The sequence below is a fragment of the Lepidothrix coronata genome, unplaced genomic scaffold (assembly GCF_001604755.1).
Source record: "Lepidothrix coronata isolate B3197 unplaced genomic scaffold, Lepidothrix_coronata-1.0 Scaffold64, whole genome shotgun sequence".
NCBI classification, from domain to species: Eukaryota; Metazoa; Chordata; class Aves; order Passeriformes; family Pipridae; genus Lepidothrix; species Lepidothrix coronata.
The window spans coordinates 4,198,083-4,220,361 of record NW_016690244.1 but is presented as its reverse complement, the minus strand read 5'-3'; the positions used below and the strand labels follow the sequence as shown (position 1 = coordinate 4,220,361).

The 22,279-nt window shown below is 39.9% G+C and overlaps 1 protein-coding gene across 4 annotated transcripts; it reads left to right on the top strand.

Moving 5' to 3' along the window:
* The first annotated feature begins 128 nt into the window (after positions 1 to 128).
* On the top strand, positions 129 to 19,660 carry EAF1 (ELL associated factor 1). Of its 4 annotated transcripts, XM_017818020.1 has the most exons (6): positions 149 to 545; positions 2,876 to 2,970; positions 6,340 to 6,476; positions 9,008 to 9,174; positions 15,703 to 15,933; positions 17,919 to 19,660. In XM_017818020.1, exons 3-6 carry the CDS (start codon positions 6,355 to 6,357, stop codon positions 17,963 to 17,965), a joined length of 567 nt encoding a protein of 188 aa, XP_017673509.1. In that variant the 5' UTR covers positions 149 to 545; positions 2,876 to 2,970; positions 6,340 to 6,354; the 3' UTR covers positions 17,966 to 19,660. The 4 variants fall into 4 exon arrangements, with proteins under 4 accessions (XP_017673508.1, XP_017673509.1, XP_017673511.1 ...); XM_017818019.1 differs by lacking the exon at positions 6,340 to 6,476 and having other exon boundaries at positions 129 to 545; XM_017818022.1 differs by lacking the exons at positions 149 to 545; positions 2,876 to 2,970 and adding an exon at positions 5,589 to 5,759 and having other exon boundaries at positions 9,013 to 9,174.
* The last annotated feature ends 2,619 nt before the right edge of the window (positions 19,661 to 22,279 follow it).

Genomic DNA, 22,279 nt, shown 5'->3' with positions numbered 1-22,279 from the left:
TGTCCCCCCTTTCCCTCCTGCCCCTTTATCGCCCTTGTCCCCCCTTTCCCTCCTGCCCCTTGCGCGCCCGTCTCCCCCCCCTTTCCCGCTCCCTACGTGCCCAATCTTCCCGCCATCCCTACGAGTGTTTTTCCCGGGGAGGTGTCCAACCCGGGGAAAAGGGGAGGGTGGATGCTGGCAAGGAGGAGGTTTGAGCGGGGCAGGCCAGGGCGGACAAACAGCTTTAGGAAATTTTTCATTAGCCGCTTGGAAACATAAAGAGATCCCCCCCCTTCCGCGAGGGGTGGCTTTTCCATTTATGTTATTCTCTTTGTGGCAGTTGCAGGACAGGTCCCACCGCAGGCCCCGGCCTGGAGAGGCAGCCGGAGCACCCGCAGTTTGATTTTTAACTGGGTATTTTCGTGATGAGGCAGTGTGTAGTCCAGCAGCCCTGTCCTGGCTGTCCCGGCTCCAGCCACCTGTAAAAAATCACTGTCCAAGGAAAGCAAGCAGAAAGGCTTCGGACACATACAGTAATGCCTAATAAATGCGAGATGAATCCTGAGGTAGGGTCTCAAGCAGTTATAATTGAGAGAGTAGTTTATATCTTTGTTTAAGGTACCATATGTCATTCCAACTGCTCTATTTTGCCTTAGGTGCAGTGAATTCCATATTAGAAGATTGTTTTGAAGGGGAACTCACTGCATCTCTGTACTTGAATTCTCTGGGCAAGAATTCGAAGCTAAATGAGACCAGGAACTTTTACTAAAATGACCAGTAAACCATCAACAGTAAATGAAAAGAATTAAGAACTTATAATTCACGTGTTTTCTATGAAAGTGGGCAATTTGCACAGACAACAGTGGGATTTTTGGTTTATGATGCATAATTCTAGGCCCAATCTCATGGCCCATATTCATCCACTGCAAGTAAGAAATTTCAGTGATATTGCTCACCCGAGTGCCTAAGCCTAGGCCATATCCAAGTAGAAATATACTGGATTTCTCAAATGAAAAGTGCTTCAATAATCAATTTCCTAAGAGATTGCAAAGCCAAAGCTCTTCAGACTGCAACTGAAAGAATGCAGTTTTATTTCAAAGGATCTTTCTATGCACTCTATTTTCCATCTGTGACTTTGAAGTGAGATCTCTTTATTGCCTGGTTATAATTCTTTTTTCCGAACTGTTGTTCTGGAATGATTTATCTGGGATCCAAACATTGTATTGTTCCCATAATCCTCTTCACGCAAACCATAATGAAGAGTATTTTGTAGGCTAAATTTTTTTTGACCTTCTTAAAAAACTTCATTCCTTTCTGTAAAATTTATGAAATACTGTACTGAGAAACTGGATTGTCCTTGGAAAACACCTCTTAAAAGCAATTGACTTTTGGAAAAAAGACTGTGGGTAACATTTGGAGGGAAGTATGTGCATTCAATCTACACCAAGGTTAACCAAGCATGTGGCCCTAATAAGCTAACAAAATGAGAACAATTTTTTGAGTGTTTGTTTAAATTAACTTTGTTTTGCTATACCTAAGAAAGAAGTGTGATAGCGATATTCCTTTTAAGTTAGTAAATGTGCTGTTGAAATTCTTGATCCGGTTCTGGCAAAGACACTAGCTCTTGTGCAGCTGGTTTGTTTTATTTAGCAAGCTTGCACATAAAGTAGGTGGGAAACAATAGCTAGAAACAGATTGCTCAGATGAAAATGAAGGCTATGATTTGATCTGGCAGTTAAGGCATGAGGATTAAGTCAAGTGTGTCTGATTCCGCTTGTTGTGCTGTCAAAGTAAAACTCAATTAAACATTAACATCCTCTTAATGAGAATTTATTACGAGCCAGGGTTGGGGTTTTTTTTCTGCAAATGTGTTTTTCATAGTGGAATTATATTTTAAATTTGTTCTGAGGTAATAATTTCGTAACCAACGCAGTAATTAAAAGCCTTGATCATGAATATAATTGCACCTCTTCATATCCAAGGATGCTATAATTGAATGGAGGATTCTTTTAAAAACAAACAAAACAAACCAACCTATATCTGTCTGAAATTATTTCACTTTGTCTAAATCCTCTGTCAGAATATTAGAGGTTCTGATAGTTTTTTTCTTTTTTTTTATGGCTCATTAGCACAACAGAATAATGAGGGGAAAATACTTTTAACTTAACATGTTCTTAGTTGAAATGAATATATTAAACAGAAGTCCCTTGATGGGGAGACAAAGCATTCTATACAATGGAGCAAAAATACTTAAAATGAGTGTTAGTTTAAAGCCTTTTGTCACGCCTCCCTTTTGTCATGCTTTTTATCCACAGTGGCTTTGGACTAACATGGAGACTGCTGAATTAAGATCAGCGCCTCTTTTTTCCCCCCTTAAGTGAGATCTGAGGTCGCCTCCACCCTTGTGGAACTTTTGCTGCTATTGTGGAGGCTGTTAAATAGCCGGAAATATCAGTGAGGCTAAATGAATTGGTGTCACTAAAGTAGTGTTTGTCACAGAGAGAGCCCTCAGGTTTGGAATTGGCAAGAGCCATGCAGAGCCCAGGTCTGGGAAGTTGATACTCTTGAGATGCATGGTACAGTTTTACACTTGCCTGCAAAACTAAGTGCCACTCAAAGCCTGGGGTTTGGAGAAGTCTACTTTTAGTCTTCAAACACAAGGTCTAAAACCTTTTTTCCATTTTGAAAGGGAAGTTCAGAATATGGTACCATCATATGACTGGGGCGCTACATGTAGGCACAGTGTCCTGGTGTGTTATTCCACCCCTGCTGTAAACGCTAATGTGTATTATAGCGTTCCCTATAATCACAGTTAAGTGTATGCTGGCTCTCTGCAGGGCAAGATGACGCTTTTGAAGACTCTAAGAAATGTAATCACAATTGTTTTCCTCTTCAGATGATTTTAAGCCAGCATCAATTGATACATCTTGTGAGGGGGACCTCCAAGTGGGTAAAGGAGATGACGTTACAATCACTTTGCCACATATTCCAGTAAGTCTGTTATGTATGTGTCCTTGTTTACTCTCCAGCAAATTTACAGTGTAGTTTCAGTCTCATGTAAAGGCTGTTTTCACTTTTGTCTTTGCTAACATTAGTGGGTTCAATATTTGAGTGGCCAGACTTATAGTGTGTTACCTTAGGAAAGGACTGAACAATTGGATCTTAGTGAAGGGTTATATTTGTAAGGTTACAGTTTGTTCTTTCTTTTTGGTTCCTTCTTTCCTGTTCTTCCTCGAATAACAAGGAGACATTTACTGTTAACTGAAGCTGTATGCCTGGTTCCCATCTGTTTTTAGTCCTATGGCTTAATGAAGCAAGGCAGTGTAACTTGGGCTTTAGTCAAGGTTTGATGTTCAGGAGCCGCAGGTAGACCTGTAAGCATATTCCTGCCATTACTGAAACGTGCAGATAGGACATAGAGGATTCCCTGTCTTTACGTTTATTAGTGGAAGCAAGGGGGGTGGTTCTGGTGAGCAGCAATGAAGTGGCTTCCCATCCACTTCCTTCTCTAATTATGCCATAAAGATCAACTGTGTGAGGATGATGGTCAAACAGCAGTAAAACAAGTGATCAAACCATTTATAGGTGCAGCTGTTTTGTAACAGAGAATTCAGTCATTTCCTTACCAAAACAAAAGAAAGTGCTCACACGCTGGAACTGGATTTGTTTTATTAGCTGAACTTAATGCCATGTGTCAAGCCAATAAACCAGAATTCACAGATATCAATGGGTTTGGTGGCTGCAGGGGGGCACCAGTGAGTTTGGAAGCTGTGTGTCAGATCCTTTTGGTAGTGTTTATTCTAGCACCTCGGTGGCTTTGACTGGTACTGTGATAATTCTCACCGAATGAGGCTTTAGCCTGCTTTGCCCTGCTCCTGGTTTTTATATGGCTTTGCTCACCTTTAGTGCTGCGGGAGATCACATACAGGTCTATGAAAATTATGAGCATGGTAGTGCTATTTGAGAGCAGGTAACAATGCAGTTAATAGCAGCATTCATCTTGGATTGATGGGAAACAGTGTTACTCCTTCATCTTTTGTGTTCAGCAACATCACTTGTAATGTTCCTTTCCAGATCTCTGTACTGATGAGCTTAATTTGATTCTCTTCCCCCGAGTATGAACAGCTTTAAGCTTATAGTGTGCTTCAGAAGCTGAAGCAGCCAAGCCACTATGTGTGTGTTGTTCCAGGGCAGTGCTGCCTCTGTTACGGACAGAGAGTTGGAAAACACTAGGCGTGCTGGAAAAGAGTGAGAAGTTTTGAGATCATTTTGTCCTGACAAGTTTTACTGAATTTCTTGGATCTTGTTTTTGTTCCCAGTTGCCCAACAACTGGATAGGATTCAGTTTCTAAGTGTTTTGTTGTTTTTTTTTTAATTTCCTGATCCCTGAGGATATCCCTGATAATTTGTTCAGCAGAGATATTTTGGTGTCCCTTGCTGCTTGAAATACTATTTCTACATGTGGATTTAGTGACTTTAATATTTGATAAACAGTCTGGGTTGGGGAAGTGAGGAATTTCTGTTCGTTAGATTACTACAGAAGAAGATTATAGAGGATTATAGAATATCCTGAGTTGGAAGGGACCCACAGGGATCATTGAAGTCCAGCTCCTGGCCCTGCACAGAACAACCCCAAGAATCACACCACATGCCTGGGAGCATTGTCCAAACATTTCTTGAACTCTGGGAGGCAAAAAACCATCAGGAGTGAAAACAAATTGATTAAATGTTACTTATTTCACCTTCCTCCTTCTTCTATTCTGTAACCAGCACAATCTGTAAGCCAGTGTTATTTAGACACTAACATAAACCCTATACATTTAATTTTATGTCAATGAGTGGGACTCTTAATTTGCTTAAGCAGTTACATTTCTACGTATTTTTTTAGCCAAGATCACGGTCTTTGCTGAGTAAGGGGGCTTCTGGGTAACGAACAAACTTTGATCAATTTTCATTAAATTTGTGCATTCTACGTTTCCTGACTTAGTTGTCAACAATAAGCAGGATTTGACTTTCAGCTTGCTTTTTATTTTCTTAAATTTTGCTTTCCTCTCTTAAATGTAGGAATGATAAAAATGTAACGTGCCTTTGAAGACTAGACTTCCTTGAGACATCCTTTCTGAATTGTGTTTGTATTTCTTACTGTGTCTTTGTTGGGAATTTGGATTTTTCACCTTTATTGTTCAGAACCTATTTTAAATTCAAATATATTCTGTCTCTTAGGAATATGGAGAATAGGAATTGCTCTCCAAATGGTTAAAATATGGTTGTTCATTTTTGCTATTCAGAATAAAATGTAGGAGAGTGCAGTTTTTTTCCTTTTCTCCCTGATTTTAGTTGCTTTCCTACAGCATGTGCAAAGGTGAATATGAATAAACATGTAATTTTTAAAAAATTTCTTTTTTACAGAAGCTATACGTTACAGAGAAGTCTGAGAATGTTTCATAGCTGAGAACATATGTCACGGCCTTTGTGACGTGGCCAGATGTGCATCCATCCTGTTATGTGCAGACAGACCATAAATTCCACCCGCTGTAACCCCAAAACCGGGTGTATGAACCAGCCTGTGCGTGGATGCAGCCCAGCTGAGCATGATCTTGGCATTATCAGTTAGCCAGTGTGCACCACCACAGGAGTTTGTTGCCTTTATTGCTTCTAAGTCTAAGCCTTTAGACTTCTATGGCTCTATGCAGCCTTGTGAGGACTTTGGGACTCTCTGGAAGGCATCACAATGTGCTGTTTGCTTTTGAGAAGACATTTCAGTATAATTGCATGGGCATGTACGTGCTAATCTAACTTTTAAGAGAGCAGCTAGTCTTGCATAGTTTGTGACAGTTGCTTGTAATCCACCATGAAAATACTGATATATATATATATATATATATATGTAAAATATACAAAGCAGTTTAAATTCTTTTTCAATTGACCACATATTTCTTTGGGCAATAGTTGTGCTACACAAATAATTAGAATTTTATTTCTTATCCAAACCCATGATTTCCATAGCAGAAACACTAAGAAGATTTCTAACACTTGTCAGGGCCAGCTATGCAAATATAGTTATGCTGCCATTTTAGAAATGAGAACTGTAAATAATGGCAACCGTGGAGAAGATGTTTTGTCACTGCAGAGACACTTAAAATGATGAAAGGCATAATATTGCTGTGAGGAAATGTCTGATCTACTGCGCATTTTCTTTGCGTTTTTCTCTTCTCATTAATGAATGTTTTCTGTAGGAACTAAACATTAAGTACTTAGCCTCTTGTTCAGAACAATGCATATATTCTTTTCTCTTAGTGTTTAAAAACTTTTGGGTAGGGGAATATAACCAAACAAATATGTGCGCTTTCTTTGTACCAGGGTTCAACTCCACCAATGACTGTCTTTAAAGGAAATAAAAGGCCATATCAGAAGGACTGTGTGCTTATTATCAATCATGACACTGGGGAATATGTGCTGGAAAAACTTAGTAGCAGCATTCAAGTCAAGAAAACAAGGTAAAGCTGGGGACACGGTTGTTGATAGGATTAATTCTTGCTGAAGTTTGTTCTTCAGACTGTTTTTTGAAACAGAACTCTTTTTTTATTTTGTAGTGATGTTTAATTACTAAGCCTTGTGGCCTTTACATGGCCAATTATCATGTCCCAAGTATGAATCCAAGAGTAAAGAATTTGTAAATTCTCCACTGCTGAAATGACGTAATTATAGTTTGTGATGAAACACCTCTGATGATTTGAGGCTTTAGAAGCTGGCTGAAGGATAGGATGTGTTTCAGGAATCTCTGATTTAGCTGCAAAAGACCATGGAGATATTAGACCATTGGACTTTCTAGGTTTGTTCCTTACAGGTTCCTGTGGGAGTCATGATGTTTTAATAACATTACCTTAGGGAACAAAGAGCACTCATCCCTGTATTGGATTAGTGATATAAAAAGTGAAAGGCAAGTATGAAAGCCTCCAGCTGGTGGAGGGGTGGGGACAACTGTAGAAAAAATGGTTATGAGGTTTTTGCCTAGAAAAATTGCTGAAGCCAGAAGTCCTTTCCGACCCAATATTCTTAATTTGCCGCAAAATGCTACAAAGTATGCAGTTGGAACATTTCTTAGCAGTCTTACTGCTCAGCAAATACCTGAAGTCTCTGGATTGTGTGCTTTCAGCATCACTGGACCACAGGTTATTTGAGATGTAAAGAGAAAGCAGTTATTCAAATGTCTCATGGAGAAGAAACTCCTTACAAGTTTATGTAAAAAACCCCACATAATTGCAGTGTAGAACTCTCAGCTGCTAAAGGTACTAGAAACGTGGTCTGCAGCTCATCAGTAGTTGGCTGGGTGTTTGCCAAGAACACCTTGAGTTCAAGGTAAATGGACAATGTAACGCTACTCTGAATCACTGATGTGAAAACTCATCCATGTGGCATTCATCTTTTCCAGCAGACATGAGCGTATCACAGATGAGACTTGAATTCCCAATTTAAGTTCTGCTGAACTTTATCCAGGTGAAGTTGAAGTCAGAGGAATTAATTAAGTGCAGGACAGTTTGAGTTTAGGGAGGTGTTTGGATACACTGAGTTTTGGCTCTGGTGTGGTGAGAAATATTTCAATTTTTCTCAAGCAGAGGCAGGGTAGTAAGAAATTGGGGATCCCTGTTTTGAGGACTAGTGCTTTGCAAAGTCATTCATTTTCTAGATCAGAAGTGCCTTGTTTTTTTTCCTGGCTATTCTGATCTTTAACGACCTCTTGACACTCTGCGGGAACTAGTGTTTAACACCTTGATGGCATTCACAGGGGAGTAAGTGAACTTACTCTACATAAAACCTTCTGTAGTTCCAAGAGCATAATTACTACCAGAAACAGCCTTTGGCTTTTATGTTTCACTTGATACGGTGAGTATATTCCCAAATCCTCACTTCTGTTGTAGATAGGCTGTGTAAACTGCATTACTGTGGTATCTAGTAGCTGCATGTCACTGATAAATGAAGGGGTGGTTCTCTGTGAGGCTGGATGTAGAGTTCAGTGAGGTACAGAGATACCCAAGTAAATGCTGAATGTACTAGCTCAGGTACCACAAGTGGTTTAGGTGAAGTCCCAGGAAGTTTGACATGGGCTAATTTAATTTATCTCTCAGTGGGATTAGTTTACAGACACTAAGTGTAACACTGCTGAGGTACGACCCTCCTAGAACTGAAACTGAGCTCTAATATCCACGTAGATTGCTTCTGTGCTACACCACATAAAGCCATACCCCCGAGGGCTTTGGTGTTACCTGATAAATACCCTGCACCCTTTAACCTTATTATGGTGTACTGTGAAGGAACCTATTTTGGTTTCGTAGTTGTTGTTTGGGGTTTTTTTTCTGCCAGGGTTATTGACTGTCCTACAGTCTCAATCACATAATTGATTCAGTAAAAGGAAGAAATACCTGGTTTGAATTGAACAGTTAGGCATACTGTTATTGTGGACACTATTTTCCGCTAAGGAAACGGCTTAAACTATTTTTAAGGACTAACAGCAAACAAATGAAAAACAGGAATTAAATGCTTGCATGCTGTATTTAGCAGTAGGAATGATTACTCTTGGCAGGTTGACCTCTAAGAGAGTTCAGTTTGAGATGATTTAATTGCAAGTGAGAAAATTGTTTCTTTTGCTGTGATTGTTTTAAGCAGGATTTTGTTATGAGAGGATTTGTAGTTACTTTAAATTACTGTTATTGATTTTTCTTTTTAAAAATACAAATATTAATTACTAAATTAAAGCCTTCATTGTTTTTCAAGTAGAGAATTTGGCATCACTAAACCACATCTGGATTTGAAAATAGATTTCGTAAGGCTGTTGCAGTGTAGTTGTATATGTTTCTTTGTTATTGAAAGCAAGTGTTGCATCCAGAAAGCTGTACTTCACTTTTATCATTATATAACAAAGTAGAGATCTGTACAAAAAGAAGTCACAGATGATTGATTAGTACAGGGATATTGAAAAGGCTGAACACGGTTGCACAGTATTGCTGAATATCTCTGGTTGTTTTTTCAGAGCAGAGGGCAGCAGTAAGATCCAAGCCCGAATAGAACAACAGTCTGCCCGAGCATCTCAGCCTCCCTCACAGTTCAGAGCCCCAACCAAGCCAGCAGTTGGACCTAAAACTTCTCCTTTGAAGGATAACCCTTCACCTGAGCCTCAGCTGGATGACATTAAGAGAGGTAAAGAAGGGTTTGTAGTTTCCTGAGTTTTGGTTGGTTCTGTTTTTCTTCATACTAATAAAAACTATGACTGCGCAATTTTTAAAAACATTCAGGAATTAAAAGATGGTACTTGACAGCTGTTTTGTCATCTTTATATCTTGTTTTAAGGCATCTTAGTGAATTATTTATTGTCCTTTGCAAGAATAGATATTTATACTGCAGTCTCCTGGCATGAGAGAACTTCCTCTTTCTGGATAATTTTCTATCTTCCAAATTATTTCTCCATTCTGAAAAGAAGAAAAATATAAACCCGAATTCAGAAACCTATAGCTGAGTGCTATACAAATTGCATGGGTGTCTTAGGCAACAACAATAACAAAAGTTAATGGTCCAAGATCTAGTTAGGCAATCAAGTCACTTGGACAAAAGTTGTTCCGGCACTGAATAAGGCTGGAATTTGTCGGTGTGATCGAAGCGGTAGGTGGCTGTGTTCCCAGCACGAGACAAGCTTGCACCGTGCCAAACAGTGCTAGTAGGGGAGGAATGAGAGAGACCAACCCTGCAACTTCCCCTTTCCCACAACCACTCCCTTGCAGCTTTGATCACGTCTGCCATACAGTTGCTAAACTTATATTAAAGTATCTTGAAGGGATGATTGGCTCAACTCACTCTTCTGCTCCAGCAAGGCTTTGTCTCAGTGTTTCTCTGTGGGCAGGATGCACTTTCTTGCCCATGCCCTTCTCCTTGTACTGGTGTGATATCTGTTTTTGCTGTGGATAATACAGTCTGAATGAGGAAGACTTTAAATTTAAATTTTTATTTGGTTTTCTTGTGTTTCTTCTCTGGCACCAGATGTATTTATTTTATTTTAAGCCTGTAAGCTTGTTCTTTCTGTCTGTTTTTTTTTTTTCTGGGTTTCATTTTCTTTCTCTTTTTTTTATTCTGTCCCATATAGCTATTTTTGTCTGTAGACTTAGCCTATGTTAATTGCCCAGATGATGTTAATTACTCAGGGTATTTTTTCAATTTATGGTAATCACTAGGTGACATTTTTACTGCTAAGCTGTCTGTGTGTTTGCATAGGTGCTGACTGGTCTGACTCTTCTGCAGCAGTAGTATTTTCAATACCTGGATGCTGGTCAGCAGACAGAATCAACGTCTGAGAGTTTCTGTTAGCTACAGTTCCCTTAGCTGCATTGTCATTTTTATTTTCTGTAATAGGTAAGAAGAAAGATAACACAACTTTTTAATTTGAATCAGTAGTGGATTTTAAATGTCTTTTCATGTAGGGTGTAATAAGTCACTTAACCTTTGGGGCACTCTTCTGTATACCTGCAGCAATCTGTAAAGTTCATGTTATAGTAAAATAATTATCTGGGGTGAAATCTATTCTACAAGACCATTTTCTAGTGGTCTAAAGTATAAGTCACATTTTTCAGAACTGTCCTAGTATTTTTTTTTTGCCACCTGTTCATCTTTTATTGGAAAGTACCTCTAAATAAGTAACCTGTAGAGCTTTGTTTCTAAAATCAAGCAGAAGAGCACCTGACTTGTACAAATAAAAGGAGTTCAAGTTGGTGTTTTATAGGGAGACTTGTTCAAGACCCAAAAAGAGCCAAGTGCCTGGCCAAGGGTGTTTTTTGCTTACAGTATAGAACTTTTTCCAGCATTGAGGATCTAGAGCATCAGCATTACTAAACCATTTATATGATAAGAATCTACTTGGGAAAGGTAGAACTAAAATGGCACTATTCTACAATGAAAGTAGTTAATGAAACTTACCTATAAAAGCTGTAAGACTTGCTATCGTCCCTTAGTGTGTCTTTTTATGAACACAAACTTGTAAGTTCTGAAGAGACTGTGTTCTTTCCATTCAAGTAGTAGCTCTCCTTTTGGTTGTAGTGCCTTCTCTGTACAAAAGATAGATAAACATAAAGCTGAAATTTGTGGTTTTTCTTTAATGAACACAGCACAGAACTTAAAATCCCCAGAGGAGGTGCTTGAAAGGCTCTCTGGCGCTATGACACTCTTTTGCTTCCAGTGTGCCCTACTTAAGGGTGTGGTAAGACACACAGTCCTCACGATGTTTAACAGTAGTTTTAAGGTAACCTCAGTGCAGATTTCTGCTTTCCCCGGTACATTTCCATAGCTCCACTTATAGATGAGCTGGAAAATGAACTTTCAGGTAGGTCAGTTCTCTATCCCATTACACAGCTGTCCAAACAACAGTGTCTGAGGACAGAGTCAGAGCATATGGGGGTTGGATCACTCCTTTCCTTCACAGAGAGAGGCCTTTGGGAGGCTGTGTGTAGGGTTTTGCACCTGAGGAATCTTTTCCCCTGAGAGCTTTTATATTATCCTCCTGCCTGAAGGGAGCATAGGAGGGGGTAAGAGCTTGTTCTTTTGAGTACTCAGCTACATCTGATAATGTTTCATTAAGCAGCAGACATTTACTGACATATACCACAATATAGCCATTTATGTGCATGAAGTAATTGGTGTTCATCAGACATATTTGACCACAACAGAAATGTTTTCAATAACATTGATGTAATTACAGCATGCAACATATTGACATATGTCAATAACATTGACATAATTGCAACATTTGGGAAAAAACTCACAGAAACATATTTATGTTTTGGAGAGTCTAAACTCGGTGCTTAAAAATGTGAGATCTTATTCACTTAACATGCAGCTGTAGTGCTTGAGGATTGTGCCATAGCACTGTTTGTCTTTCAAGAACACCTCAATGAAATTTTTTGCACTTCAGTATAAAATACTGCCTCTTTTATGTGCCATCTCCACATGCTCAAAGTGCCAGTATCAAATTGATTTCTCTCCACCTTGCATACTATTATTAACAGTAGATGTTCTGCTATAGGCAAACAATCTTACCCTACCTAAAGCTGAATGACTTTTTTCTAAAAGTCCTTGGTATTCTTGGAGCCCAAGGTTAGGGCTTTAGTTAAAAATCCTTCATAGCCTATTGGAATTGAGAGAAGTGAGAACAGTTAAACATGATTATGGAAAGAAAATAAGGTATTTGATACTGAATATATACAGAAGGCAGCCCTGTTGAGAAAGAGTCTTCTGTTTGGATAATGGTTTCTTATCTTGAGGGTTTTTTTACTCTACAAGCTGCATAGTGTAAAACAGTAAGCCGTTTTGTTTTCTTGAAAGAAATCCTACAGCTGTAACATGAAATGTAGAAAAGTTAAGGTTCCCACAGCAGTGTCAGCCTTTTCAGGTGATGTAGACTCAATTAAGGCAAGTGTTCAGAACTGTGCTGTATGGAAAGCTTTTTTAAAAGTAACTGCTGCACAGCCTGACTCTTCTCATCTTTTAAAACTTAAAGGCACATCAACGTGAGGTGTTTGATCTTATGACGCAAAAAGATCTAGGAAAGGTCAGACACTGTTGTTTTTCAGATTAGAATATATGTACACATACACACACACAACTATTTTAATTGGAGGCACTGCAAGGAAATGTGTAGCCATGGCTTCAGTACCTATAACTGCACTAAGCATAGCAGTCAAATGGCAAAATGCAAAATTGGACAATTCTAAAGCAGGTATGTTTTTCCTACAAGGCCTTGGTGTCATCACTGGCTTAGCTACTGTCTTTAATGGTGTGACACAAGACTATTTTGAACAGACTTTCTTAGTGGTCCTGCTGGAGTTCTGCCTGACAGGTTTCTAGTGCTGCATCAGCCACCATAATATTAGTGAAAACAATTGTTTTTTTCTCATCTGTGCAGATGAGATGTTTAGAATTCTGGACTCAAGAAATTAATAGACAACCCATTCCTCAAGGGAAGCTGTCAGCCTGTGAGGCAAAAATTCACTAGAAGATGGACTCTAACCAAGTTTCCACCAGTGACCACTGTCACTGATAACTTCCCAGTCCTTGAAGCTTGTGATGCTGGTGCTGTTTTGCTTTTTCTTGCCTGTATTCAGTGTAGTGGGCCTTACCACTTCTTCCAAGGCATTCTACTGTTCCCTCCTCGTAACCAAACCTCTTTTATGGGGTCTTAGTTTTCTGCTTCCCCAGGAGAAAACCCCCACTTTTCGTTCTGACTTTAATCTGTAATTCTGTTTAAAATTGGCCTGGCTAATTTTCTTTCTCATTGGTCAGACAGCATCCCTTCCTTCAGTTATCTCTTTGCCTACTGTATAGAGTTCAAACTTCTTGCTTAGATTTTTTTTTTTCCTAGTTCCCTGGCTTACATTTTTGTTTCACCTTTTCCCTCTCACCACCAGTGCCTTAGATCTCTTCACCTTCATACTATTTTAAATGCTGCTTTCTGGGCTCTGTTGTTCTTAGCCTGTGTGCCAACACTGCTCCTTTTCAGCCACAGACTCTAGCTATGTAAGCATACATGTGTAATTCTCAGGCACCTGTCTTGTGTTAGACTTGTTTATTGTATCTTTTTGCAACATGGACTGTGACAGGGAGTTGTGCTTGCTGCAATGCAGGATATTTTAACAATGTGTTATTATCATCACTTTAATTTGCAACTAACAACTCCATCAATAGAAGTATGTGGAAATTTTACATCATTACGCTGTGGAAAAAAAGTTTAAACCTGAGCATTTTAAAGGGAAAGAACCCTTATTGCTTATCTTTCCTATAGCTTTCCCCTATTAATTTCTTAGCCTTGAATGCAAGGAACATTTACAATTTGAAATCCTCTATATGAATAGGCTGAGAACAGTGACTTACAAGTGCTCATTTGTCTTTGTATCAGACTCCAGGCCTGAAATGGATTTTTAAAGCCTGCAAGACCATGTTGGGAGGACATAAGGGAGAAAGACATTATAGTACAACGTAGTATCTTCTGTTGGCCTAATCATATATTCTTCCTCCCTCTTCCAATGTTCTCATATGCTATGTCTTTGGGATGAGAGTAGGTTTTACCTGGCATACTAATAAAGTACAGAGAGCATAGGTGGTCTAGGCAGGGATCTAGATTTAGGAAGTAAGTTGGAGGAACAACACCGCTATCCTTAAATGCCCAGCTGTAGTATAACTATAGCACTTGAAATTGAGAACTTTGAAATTGAAAAATAGTGGTTTTAAAACTGGCAAAAGAAAACATAATTTCTCAAACTAATACGTGCTGAGCTAGAGGAATTCTCTCCAGTAAATATTGTGGACGCTGAAAACTTAGCTGTTATTCTATAATGTTAGGCAGCCCAAGGATCTTATTAAAGAAGAGAAGACTTTCAGTTGCTCAGATTTACTCCTGCAGGGGATGAAGATAAGATATATTTAAATTGTGCCATTTTTACATAAAGGAAGCAGTAATTGTACATGATCTGTCTATGCCATACACAAGAAAGGTGTCATGATCTGCGCAGCTGGGGTTCATCTCACTCTGACACACGTCTTACCTAAGTGAATTACTCCTGGCATGAGTTCTCCATTTGTCAGGTAGAGGTGATAATACCTCATCTCTCCCTTCCTTCATTCTTGTCCCTTTAGCATGTGACTTCTCCAGGGTATATACCTTGTGGTTATAAAACTGCCAGCACAACAAAAGCCTAAATTTTGAGGGTTTCGCATCCTATGCTTAAAATATGTGTGAATGTTGCTCTCATGGAAACCTGCCTAAGTGAACTGAGTCATTACATACTCAGCTTTGTCGGTAGATACAAAAGAATTGTCGTCTAGTAGTGTTTAGGCCACTTACAATATTGTTAAATGTGTCATAATTATGTGATTTGGGGTGACCTACCTTAATAGCTCTTTAATAACCAGTCATTCAGCCAACACTAGCTGTTGTGGTGCTGTCATGGTACTCCAGTGTTTCTTTGCACTGGAAACCCTGAAGTGGGGAGTGTCTGACTTGAATAACTTTCAAGTTTCAGAGTAGTTTCCTTATTTTCCTGGCTACTTGTATGCTCTGTAGCAGGTTATGGTATTTTTACCACTCTCCAACATGTGAAAATTCTCAGCTATTCTCATCTGCTCCGCTGCAAGATTATTTGATGTCACTCATCTGCTTCTTAAGTTTGTTTAAAATGAGCTCTGGTACTGCACTGGAACAGTTTCACATATTAGCTGAAGCTGAGGCATTTTCTGTTGTGATCATTTGCCCGTGTCCATGTTCCCCCAACACACACCCCTCCCCCCATTTTTTGTATTTTCCAAAAGCCTAAATGTCACTGGCATTTAACAATTTAGGTTTAGATTTCCTTGATCAGGAAAGATACTTACTTTGTATGTAGAGCATATATAGCCTGTCGAAAATAAAGAAGGTGGAAGTGCTTTCAGGAGTGTAAAGTACATAAAGAATAATAGTGGAAGGGAAGGTTTTCTGATACTAACCTATGCTGTTGCCTCTTTAAATTTAGCTACAGAAATAAGTAAAAAAGTGTTCAGAATTTTTTTGTTTCCCTTCCTGTGTCTCTCTTTCATGTGAGATATTTTGGCGTGACAAATTATACTTGACAAAACTATTGCATTTTCACATTCTTTTCCAAAATTCCATGGGGCCCTGTTTATGGTTTCAACCAGATGTATGTCTTTTTATTTCAGAGCTGAGAGCAGAGGTTGAAATTATTGAGCAGATGAGCAGCAGCAGTGGGAGCAGCTCATCGGATTCAGAAAGCTCATCTGGGAGTGAAGATGAAAGCTCCAGCAGTGAGGGGGAAGAGGCAGCACATGTTTCCCCTTCCCAACCACCACACCAGCAGTATAACAACAGGAATGCTGTCGCTAACGGCACCAGCAGGCCGCAAGGAAGCAATCAGCTCATGAACACGCTCCGTAAGTAAATGCTTGTGTCTTCTCACTGTTGAAAGCTGATTAAGACCGCTCATTTACTTAGCACGTTAGGCTAAATTCCATGAAGTGCCTTTTTGCCAAAGAGTAGTCCCAGGGAGTTGCACTGGCATGCAGTACAATTTCAATACGTGGGCACATTCTGTGAACAGAGGGCTGAGAACTTTCTGAAGGTATGGAGAGCCTGCGGGCATCAGGGCAGTGGCCCCCATTGGCTCTGGTGAGCCTTTATTCAGGCCTCCAGGTGGAATGAGTGTGTAGAAAAGAACTTACCCACTGGTGCGGGAGGATCTGGTGCACTGAAGGATGGGGATTACTTTAATGTGAAAACACAGATTAGATGGAAATAGGGGGGCTGTCATTTAAAGGTCTGTAAAGAATTGTGAATGGCACAAGGCTGTTCTGTGTTCATAAATGCACAATCTCTGTGATCTCTGCTATTGCTTTGTCAGAGTATTTATTGTGTTGGTCTCAGCTGTATTTTCACAACTACCACATTTTGAAGGGATACTTAAAGTGCTGTGTGTTTGGTTAAAATACTGCAGCTACGGGTTTGCAAGCATTGAATCAGTACAAGCTCACTTCACCCTTTAAGAAGTGTAAGAAACATTTTTAGAGCATAGTTCTGTCCCATGAGGATCTCTCTGGGGACATGCTGTACATCTGTGTTGCTCTTTCCTTATGCTAGATCAGGTGTATTCTAACTCAGTGAAGTTAAAATATTGCATTTACAATTATCATAAATTGTTCTTAATTCCTCCTGAGGCATGTTTGTGTGCATCTCTTGGCACTCATACATAGGGAACCAGTAGAGTTTGAATACAGATGTATGTAGGGTTTCCAGCTTTGAGAAGACACGTATAATGTACAGACCATACCAAAAAGGCCTGCTGGAAAACTGTAGAGCCCTGTCAGTCTTCCTGCCAGTAGTGAATGTCTAAGTGAAATCCAAAGTTCAGCAAAGTCATTAGGACTCTGTACATTTCCCTGTGTCTGGTTGTGAGCAGCCTCCTTCCTGCTTCTCCTGGGCCATGAAAACAATACTGCACAGGCCACTGAATGATAAGAAGCTTCTGACAGCAGGAGAATCTGGGAACTGGTAGGGTAGCTCTTCTACTCAGGCAGTGTTTTTTGCCTTTGGGTTTAAAATCCTTTTGCTATGGGAAGAATCGCAGCTAACCCAAGTTCTTGCCTTGTAAAAGGGTAGAGGGGATGAAATCCAGGGCATAGTTGTTGCATAGCTGCTCTGCAGCTGTTTTGGGGCAGGGCCGTGGGAGAATGCTGGAAGAGCTAGGTTGAGTTACCAGAACACAAGCATGATTCTTGCCCCTTTTTATCCCCTCCACCTCACCAAATCACAAGTGCTCTGCAAAACAGGATCTGAGACGGTAAGTTTGATCCATATCCTGGCCTTTAGTCCAATCCCTCTTTGCACTTTGGAGGGGAGCTTTTGCAGTCACAACACGCGTCAGCTTAGTTCAGCCAGTAGCCTTGAGCTGTGATGGCTTTAACATTCCTTTTGGTTTATTGACATGTGGAGGCCTTGTCTTGGCTACCCAAATGGCCTTAAGCAAAAAAAATCTTTTTAAAAAGGGCTGAGAAAGCCAAGGAATTCCCCAGTGCCTTGTCCCAGAGCCATATACGGGAGCTTGGCTGCGTGGAGGCTGTGGAATGCTTTCCACAGCTGCTAGCATGGAGAGGGCTGTTGTCCCACCAGGGAGTGACTTTGGTGGCTGTGGAGCCAAGGACGCTTGGTTTGGCCTGGATCCAACTGTGTATTGGCAGTTCTTGATGTTCTTGGGCATGGAGAGCAGTTCCATTAAATGACAGATGATGTTGGCATTAATTTCATATGTTATTCTTATTTAAATCTTCCAGTGTAAACGTGACCGTTTTTTGGTTTGATTGCCATGAAATGTGAGTTAACACCTACTCACTTGTTGTGTTTTGTTGTTTTTTGTTTTCCATAGGAAATGACTTGCAGTTGAGTGAGTCTGGGAGTGACAGTGATGACTAGAGGCTGAGCTTTCCCTGTTTCTCTTACATATACATGAAGAGCTAATTTACCTTGAAGTGATCCTATTGCTTATGAAGAGGAGCTGGCACAGAGATAATTCCATGTGTGGAATTTTAATAGAAGAAATGCATAGCCCTACAAAATAGCAGACGTTGAGGGCTGTTTTACTGTGTGAATTAAGTGTATATATTGTGTATATTCTTATGCTGTTAAAGCTTTGAATAGATATGTACAGTGGGTGAGCCAATGTATGTTCCTGTCCACGGTCTGTAAGTTTAATGTGTAACTATGTCATCTAAAAGTTTCTTGTTCGTAGAAGATGTTCAGCGCATCACGACTTTGTCGGGGGACTTTTGTATATTGGGTGAGCATGAGCCAACAATGAGTTCAAAATAACATGCAGGATCTTGTGTGTGCACTGAAGAGAGACTGTCGTAAATTAACTTCCAATACTAAGTTGATTTCTTTGGTTTCGAACTTTTCTAATGCCTTTTTATTGCTATTTATGCTTGATTTAATGGACTGACTTTTAAACAGTTGAAAAATAGGAATCGTAAAACAAACCATGTTCATCCCAAACCTTGCTGCACCAGTGCCTTATGAGCAGGTTTTTTAAATAGCGCTTCAGTTCCTGCCACCTTTCCTGAGGGAGCAGTACTGAAACCTCCTCCGATTGCTTTTGCAGACAAGAGCTGTGTCACATGCAGCCTGCTGTACTCTGAGGGCAGTAACTCTAGCAAGATAAAGGATACACATCAGTCACCTAAACTCATCCAAGTAAGAATCAGATCAGCATTTTTGTTTGCAACTGAAGTGTCTCATATAACTCAGACCTCATTTAACTTGGACCTAGTCTTCAGAAATATTTAGAAGCCCAACTACCAGTGAAATTGCAAAGTCACAAACACAAAATATTTGTGTTACTGAAATTCTAAGACTAGAGCCCTCTTTGCAGTTCCCTAGAGAATGCAGAAAGAATAAACGACTGAACAAGTAGCGGTGTGTATTGGGTCTGGCTGAGATGGAGTTCATTTCTCCATAGCAGCTCAGTGTCCAGCCAAGGTCAACCCACCACACCATGAAATAGCAGAAGTCTCTCTCCCACCACAGTTGTCCAGGTAGACTTTAGTCCATATTGTTGGTTGGACGAGGTCTCTTTGCTTAGCAGTGGTATACAGAACTTGAAATATTTGCCTAGGGTGAAATTCATCCCTGTTTAAGGGGGTTTAAAGGGTGCTTAGTTGGATTATCATTAACTTTTTTTGGTCACATGGGAAATGAGTGCCGTAGGCAGCCTCTTATAGCTTGAATACCAGGGTGACTTTTTAAAACCAAATTCAACTGGCATAGGACAAAGTTGCACCGTAGTTATGGTGAAATCCAGGGGAATGGGAAGCTGAGTCAGATGCCTCTCCATTCTCATTCCTCAGAGTCTGCTTTGCACTGTTCTCATCTTTTAGTTTGTGTTTTAACTCCTGTTTGTTTACTGAGCTCTGTCCTTTTTTTAATGTGTTGAAGAGCAAGGGGACATTTGAAGGGAGATTTTATTAAATGGTTTATTTTTTTGCATTAGATACATATTTAGGCATATTTTTGCATTATTGTACATACAATTAAAAATACTTGGTTTTTTTAAAGTGTTTTGTGATGTGGGTACATATTTTAATGGACAATTACAAAATATACTTGATGAAAGCCACAATTGCTCTCCCTTTTTTTTTTTCTTTTCTCTTTCCCTGTTCTTCCCGGGACAGTAAAAATGCTTTGCTTGTACCAATTTGGGATTTTACACTTTGGTGCAGGAGATCTGCATGGTGCAGTTGGTGGTCTAATTAACATTGATACTGCTCCTGATTCTTCCCCAGCTAAAGGTCTGAATAAGCAGGGAGACATTTCTCTGATGCCATTTCCCCGTTACTGGAGCGAATTCCTGAGTTCTGTTGCCATTATTTGCGCTCAAATGGAAAAGCAGCAGTGCAGCATTTTCATTGCTTACTATTCACCGCCTGCTCATGCACTCTAAATCCAGGACATGTCAAAGGAAGTTCATTAATTATGTGTAAATAAAATATACAAAACTTGAGAGGATAAGATAGCACCAGGCTATATTGATTTGAATTTGCAGTTTAATTATGGTTTAGATCAGCAAATGGGAAAGCTTCATTCAGATAATCGATTTCTGCCATGTTTGTATTTGTACTCTAGGTCACATTTCCCTGCTGTCCCTCCCTGAAAGATTACTTTTCCCCTCCCTCTTTGTTGGTAACCAAATTAACATATTTTCACACAACTACACCACTTTCGGCCATTCTTTGCATCCCACTCAGATGCATCATATCAAGGGTGTTGTTTGTGAGCTGTTTAGCTGCCCATCTCCACACCCAGGTGAGTAACACAGTGGCACACAGCCCGCTCCTGGGCATGAGCCAGCCAGTCCCTACATGTGTGTGACCAGCCCATCCCTCCCTGCCACTGTCCCCAGCTGGAGAAATAAGTTGACTGCAATGTTTTGATTAAACCTGTTAATGAAAATATTCCTGGCAGGTTATAATCCTGCAGGATTTTAGCAGTAGCACCTGTTACCATCTTACACTAATTTTTCTACATAAAGTAGGAATGTATTTTATATGCCAGTTAGTTTAAATGCAGATTAGCAATGCGAGTGGAATGCAATTATCAGAATGAACTGAAACTAAGGATTTCTTTGCATTCATAGAGAGCTGCCTGCTGGCCATGGCAGGGTGAGCGGGTCAAGGCAGCCTTGGTTTCTGATGGTTTCTTCTGCTCAGTGACTTCATCCATTTCAATGGTTTGGCTTTCCTTAAACTTCACCAGCAAACATGGCCTGCTTGTAACTTACCATAAATAGAATTGCTTTAGGAGCAATAATAATGATTTAATTTGATTCAAGTAGATTGTTACAATATTCGGTCATCTGCTTGTCCATGTGGGACGTCCTAAAATATAATTTCAGCAATGCCCAAGCTCATGTTTCAAATTATTCTAGTCATGTGCAGAAATCTCAGCAGCAAGGGTTGACCAGCCCTGCCAGCAGGCACGGTTTGAGTCACTCCAGCTAAACCACAGGCACGGTCACCTCTGAGCAAAAGATGTCCCAGTGCCCTGATGGGAGTCACACCTGTGTAAGAGCGGGAGGCGCTGCCCTTTCTTCTTCCACCAAAGCATCCCCCTCCTATCGCAATTCTTGGCTGAACTGATTTTGTGGAGAAGGCAGACTGATGGGAGAAGGTTTTTCTTCAGCATTTCTCGGAATAGCTTCACGTTTGACTGTGGGTAGTACATCTATTTTGAAGATACTGTGCCTAAGTTGATTTGCACAGTTTCCTTTATTATAGACTAGCTATAGGCCTGTTTATAGATATGTATGGAAATGTTTTGCTGTGCCAAGCTTTATAGTCTTTTTTTCTCCTTCAAAGTCCATTTACTTGAATTATCCAAAAGAAAAAAAAGTTCAACAATCCATGCATGTCTTTTATTCTTTTTTTTTTTAAATTTGGAAACTAAGAGAACTGTAGCCTGTGATGGAGAACACTTATTTTCAGTAATTGCCCATGCTTCATTATTCAGTGTGCTAGCTGCTGAGTCAGAGATCCTACAGAAAACACAGCTGCCCAGCATTGGGCATCTTGTTGGAATGAAGGCTTCTGATGATAACTCTGTGGATTCAGCTACTGATGATGAATGATGACATCTTGAATCTGTCTGGTTATTTAGAGTTTGTTATAGCCACACAAATACATGTACTATCAAAGGAAAAAGAGCATTGCTGATGCTTACCTTAAAAACAAAAGCTGCAGTGTTGAAGGGTCTTTGGGAGAGACATGTGGTCTAGAAGTAGTTGATTGTACACCCAAACACTGTTCTCAGAAGATAAGCTGATTAACGACCTAATAGTCAGTTAGCTGATAACTACCTCTGTTTATGTGAGAAGGGTGTGTATATAAATTGAAAAGTATCTGTTGAGCTATTTCTTCCTATTCCCACTGCTTACACTCCCTTCCTTTCTTTCTTTTGTAATTCCATTACTTCTAGCATAGTTATGCTTTCTGCTGCCAAAGTTCTGCAGGAATTTACAGGAAAGGGGGTGGGTGTTGAAATGTTACAAATCTATTGGCTGTATTCACCCTTGCTCTAAACTTAATTGTAAATGGCAAAGACATTGTGAATGGACTCTCTCCCCCTCCTTGTCTTTGCCTTTCTTAGGGCTAAACAGTATTCCTTAGGACAAGAGAAATAAAGGGCCAGATGACAGAGGGTGAAACACCTCGAGCTGATGTTGAGTCATCATGTTGC

Excerpts from the sequence above, each read along its gene's own strand:
- EAF1 (XM_017818019.1), top strand. The coding sequence starts at position 516 with ATGCCTAATAAATGCGAGATGAATCCTGAG. Across the intron at positions 546-2,875 it reads AATGCGAGATGAATCCTGAG|ATGATTTTAAGCCAGCATCA; the intron begins GTAGGGTCTCAA and ends TTTCCTCTTCAG. Across the intron at positions 2,971-9,007 it reads TCACTTTGCCACATATTCCA|AGCAGAGGGCAGCAGTAAGA; the intron begins GTAAGTCTGTTA and ends TTGTTTTTTCAG.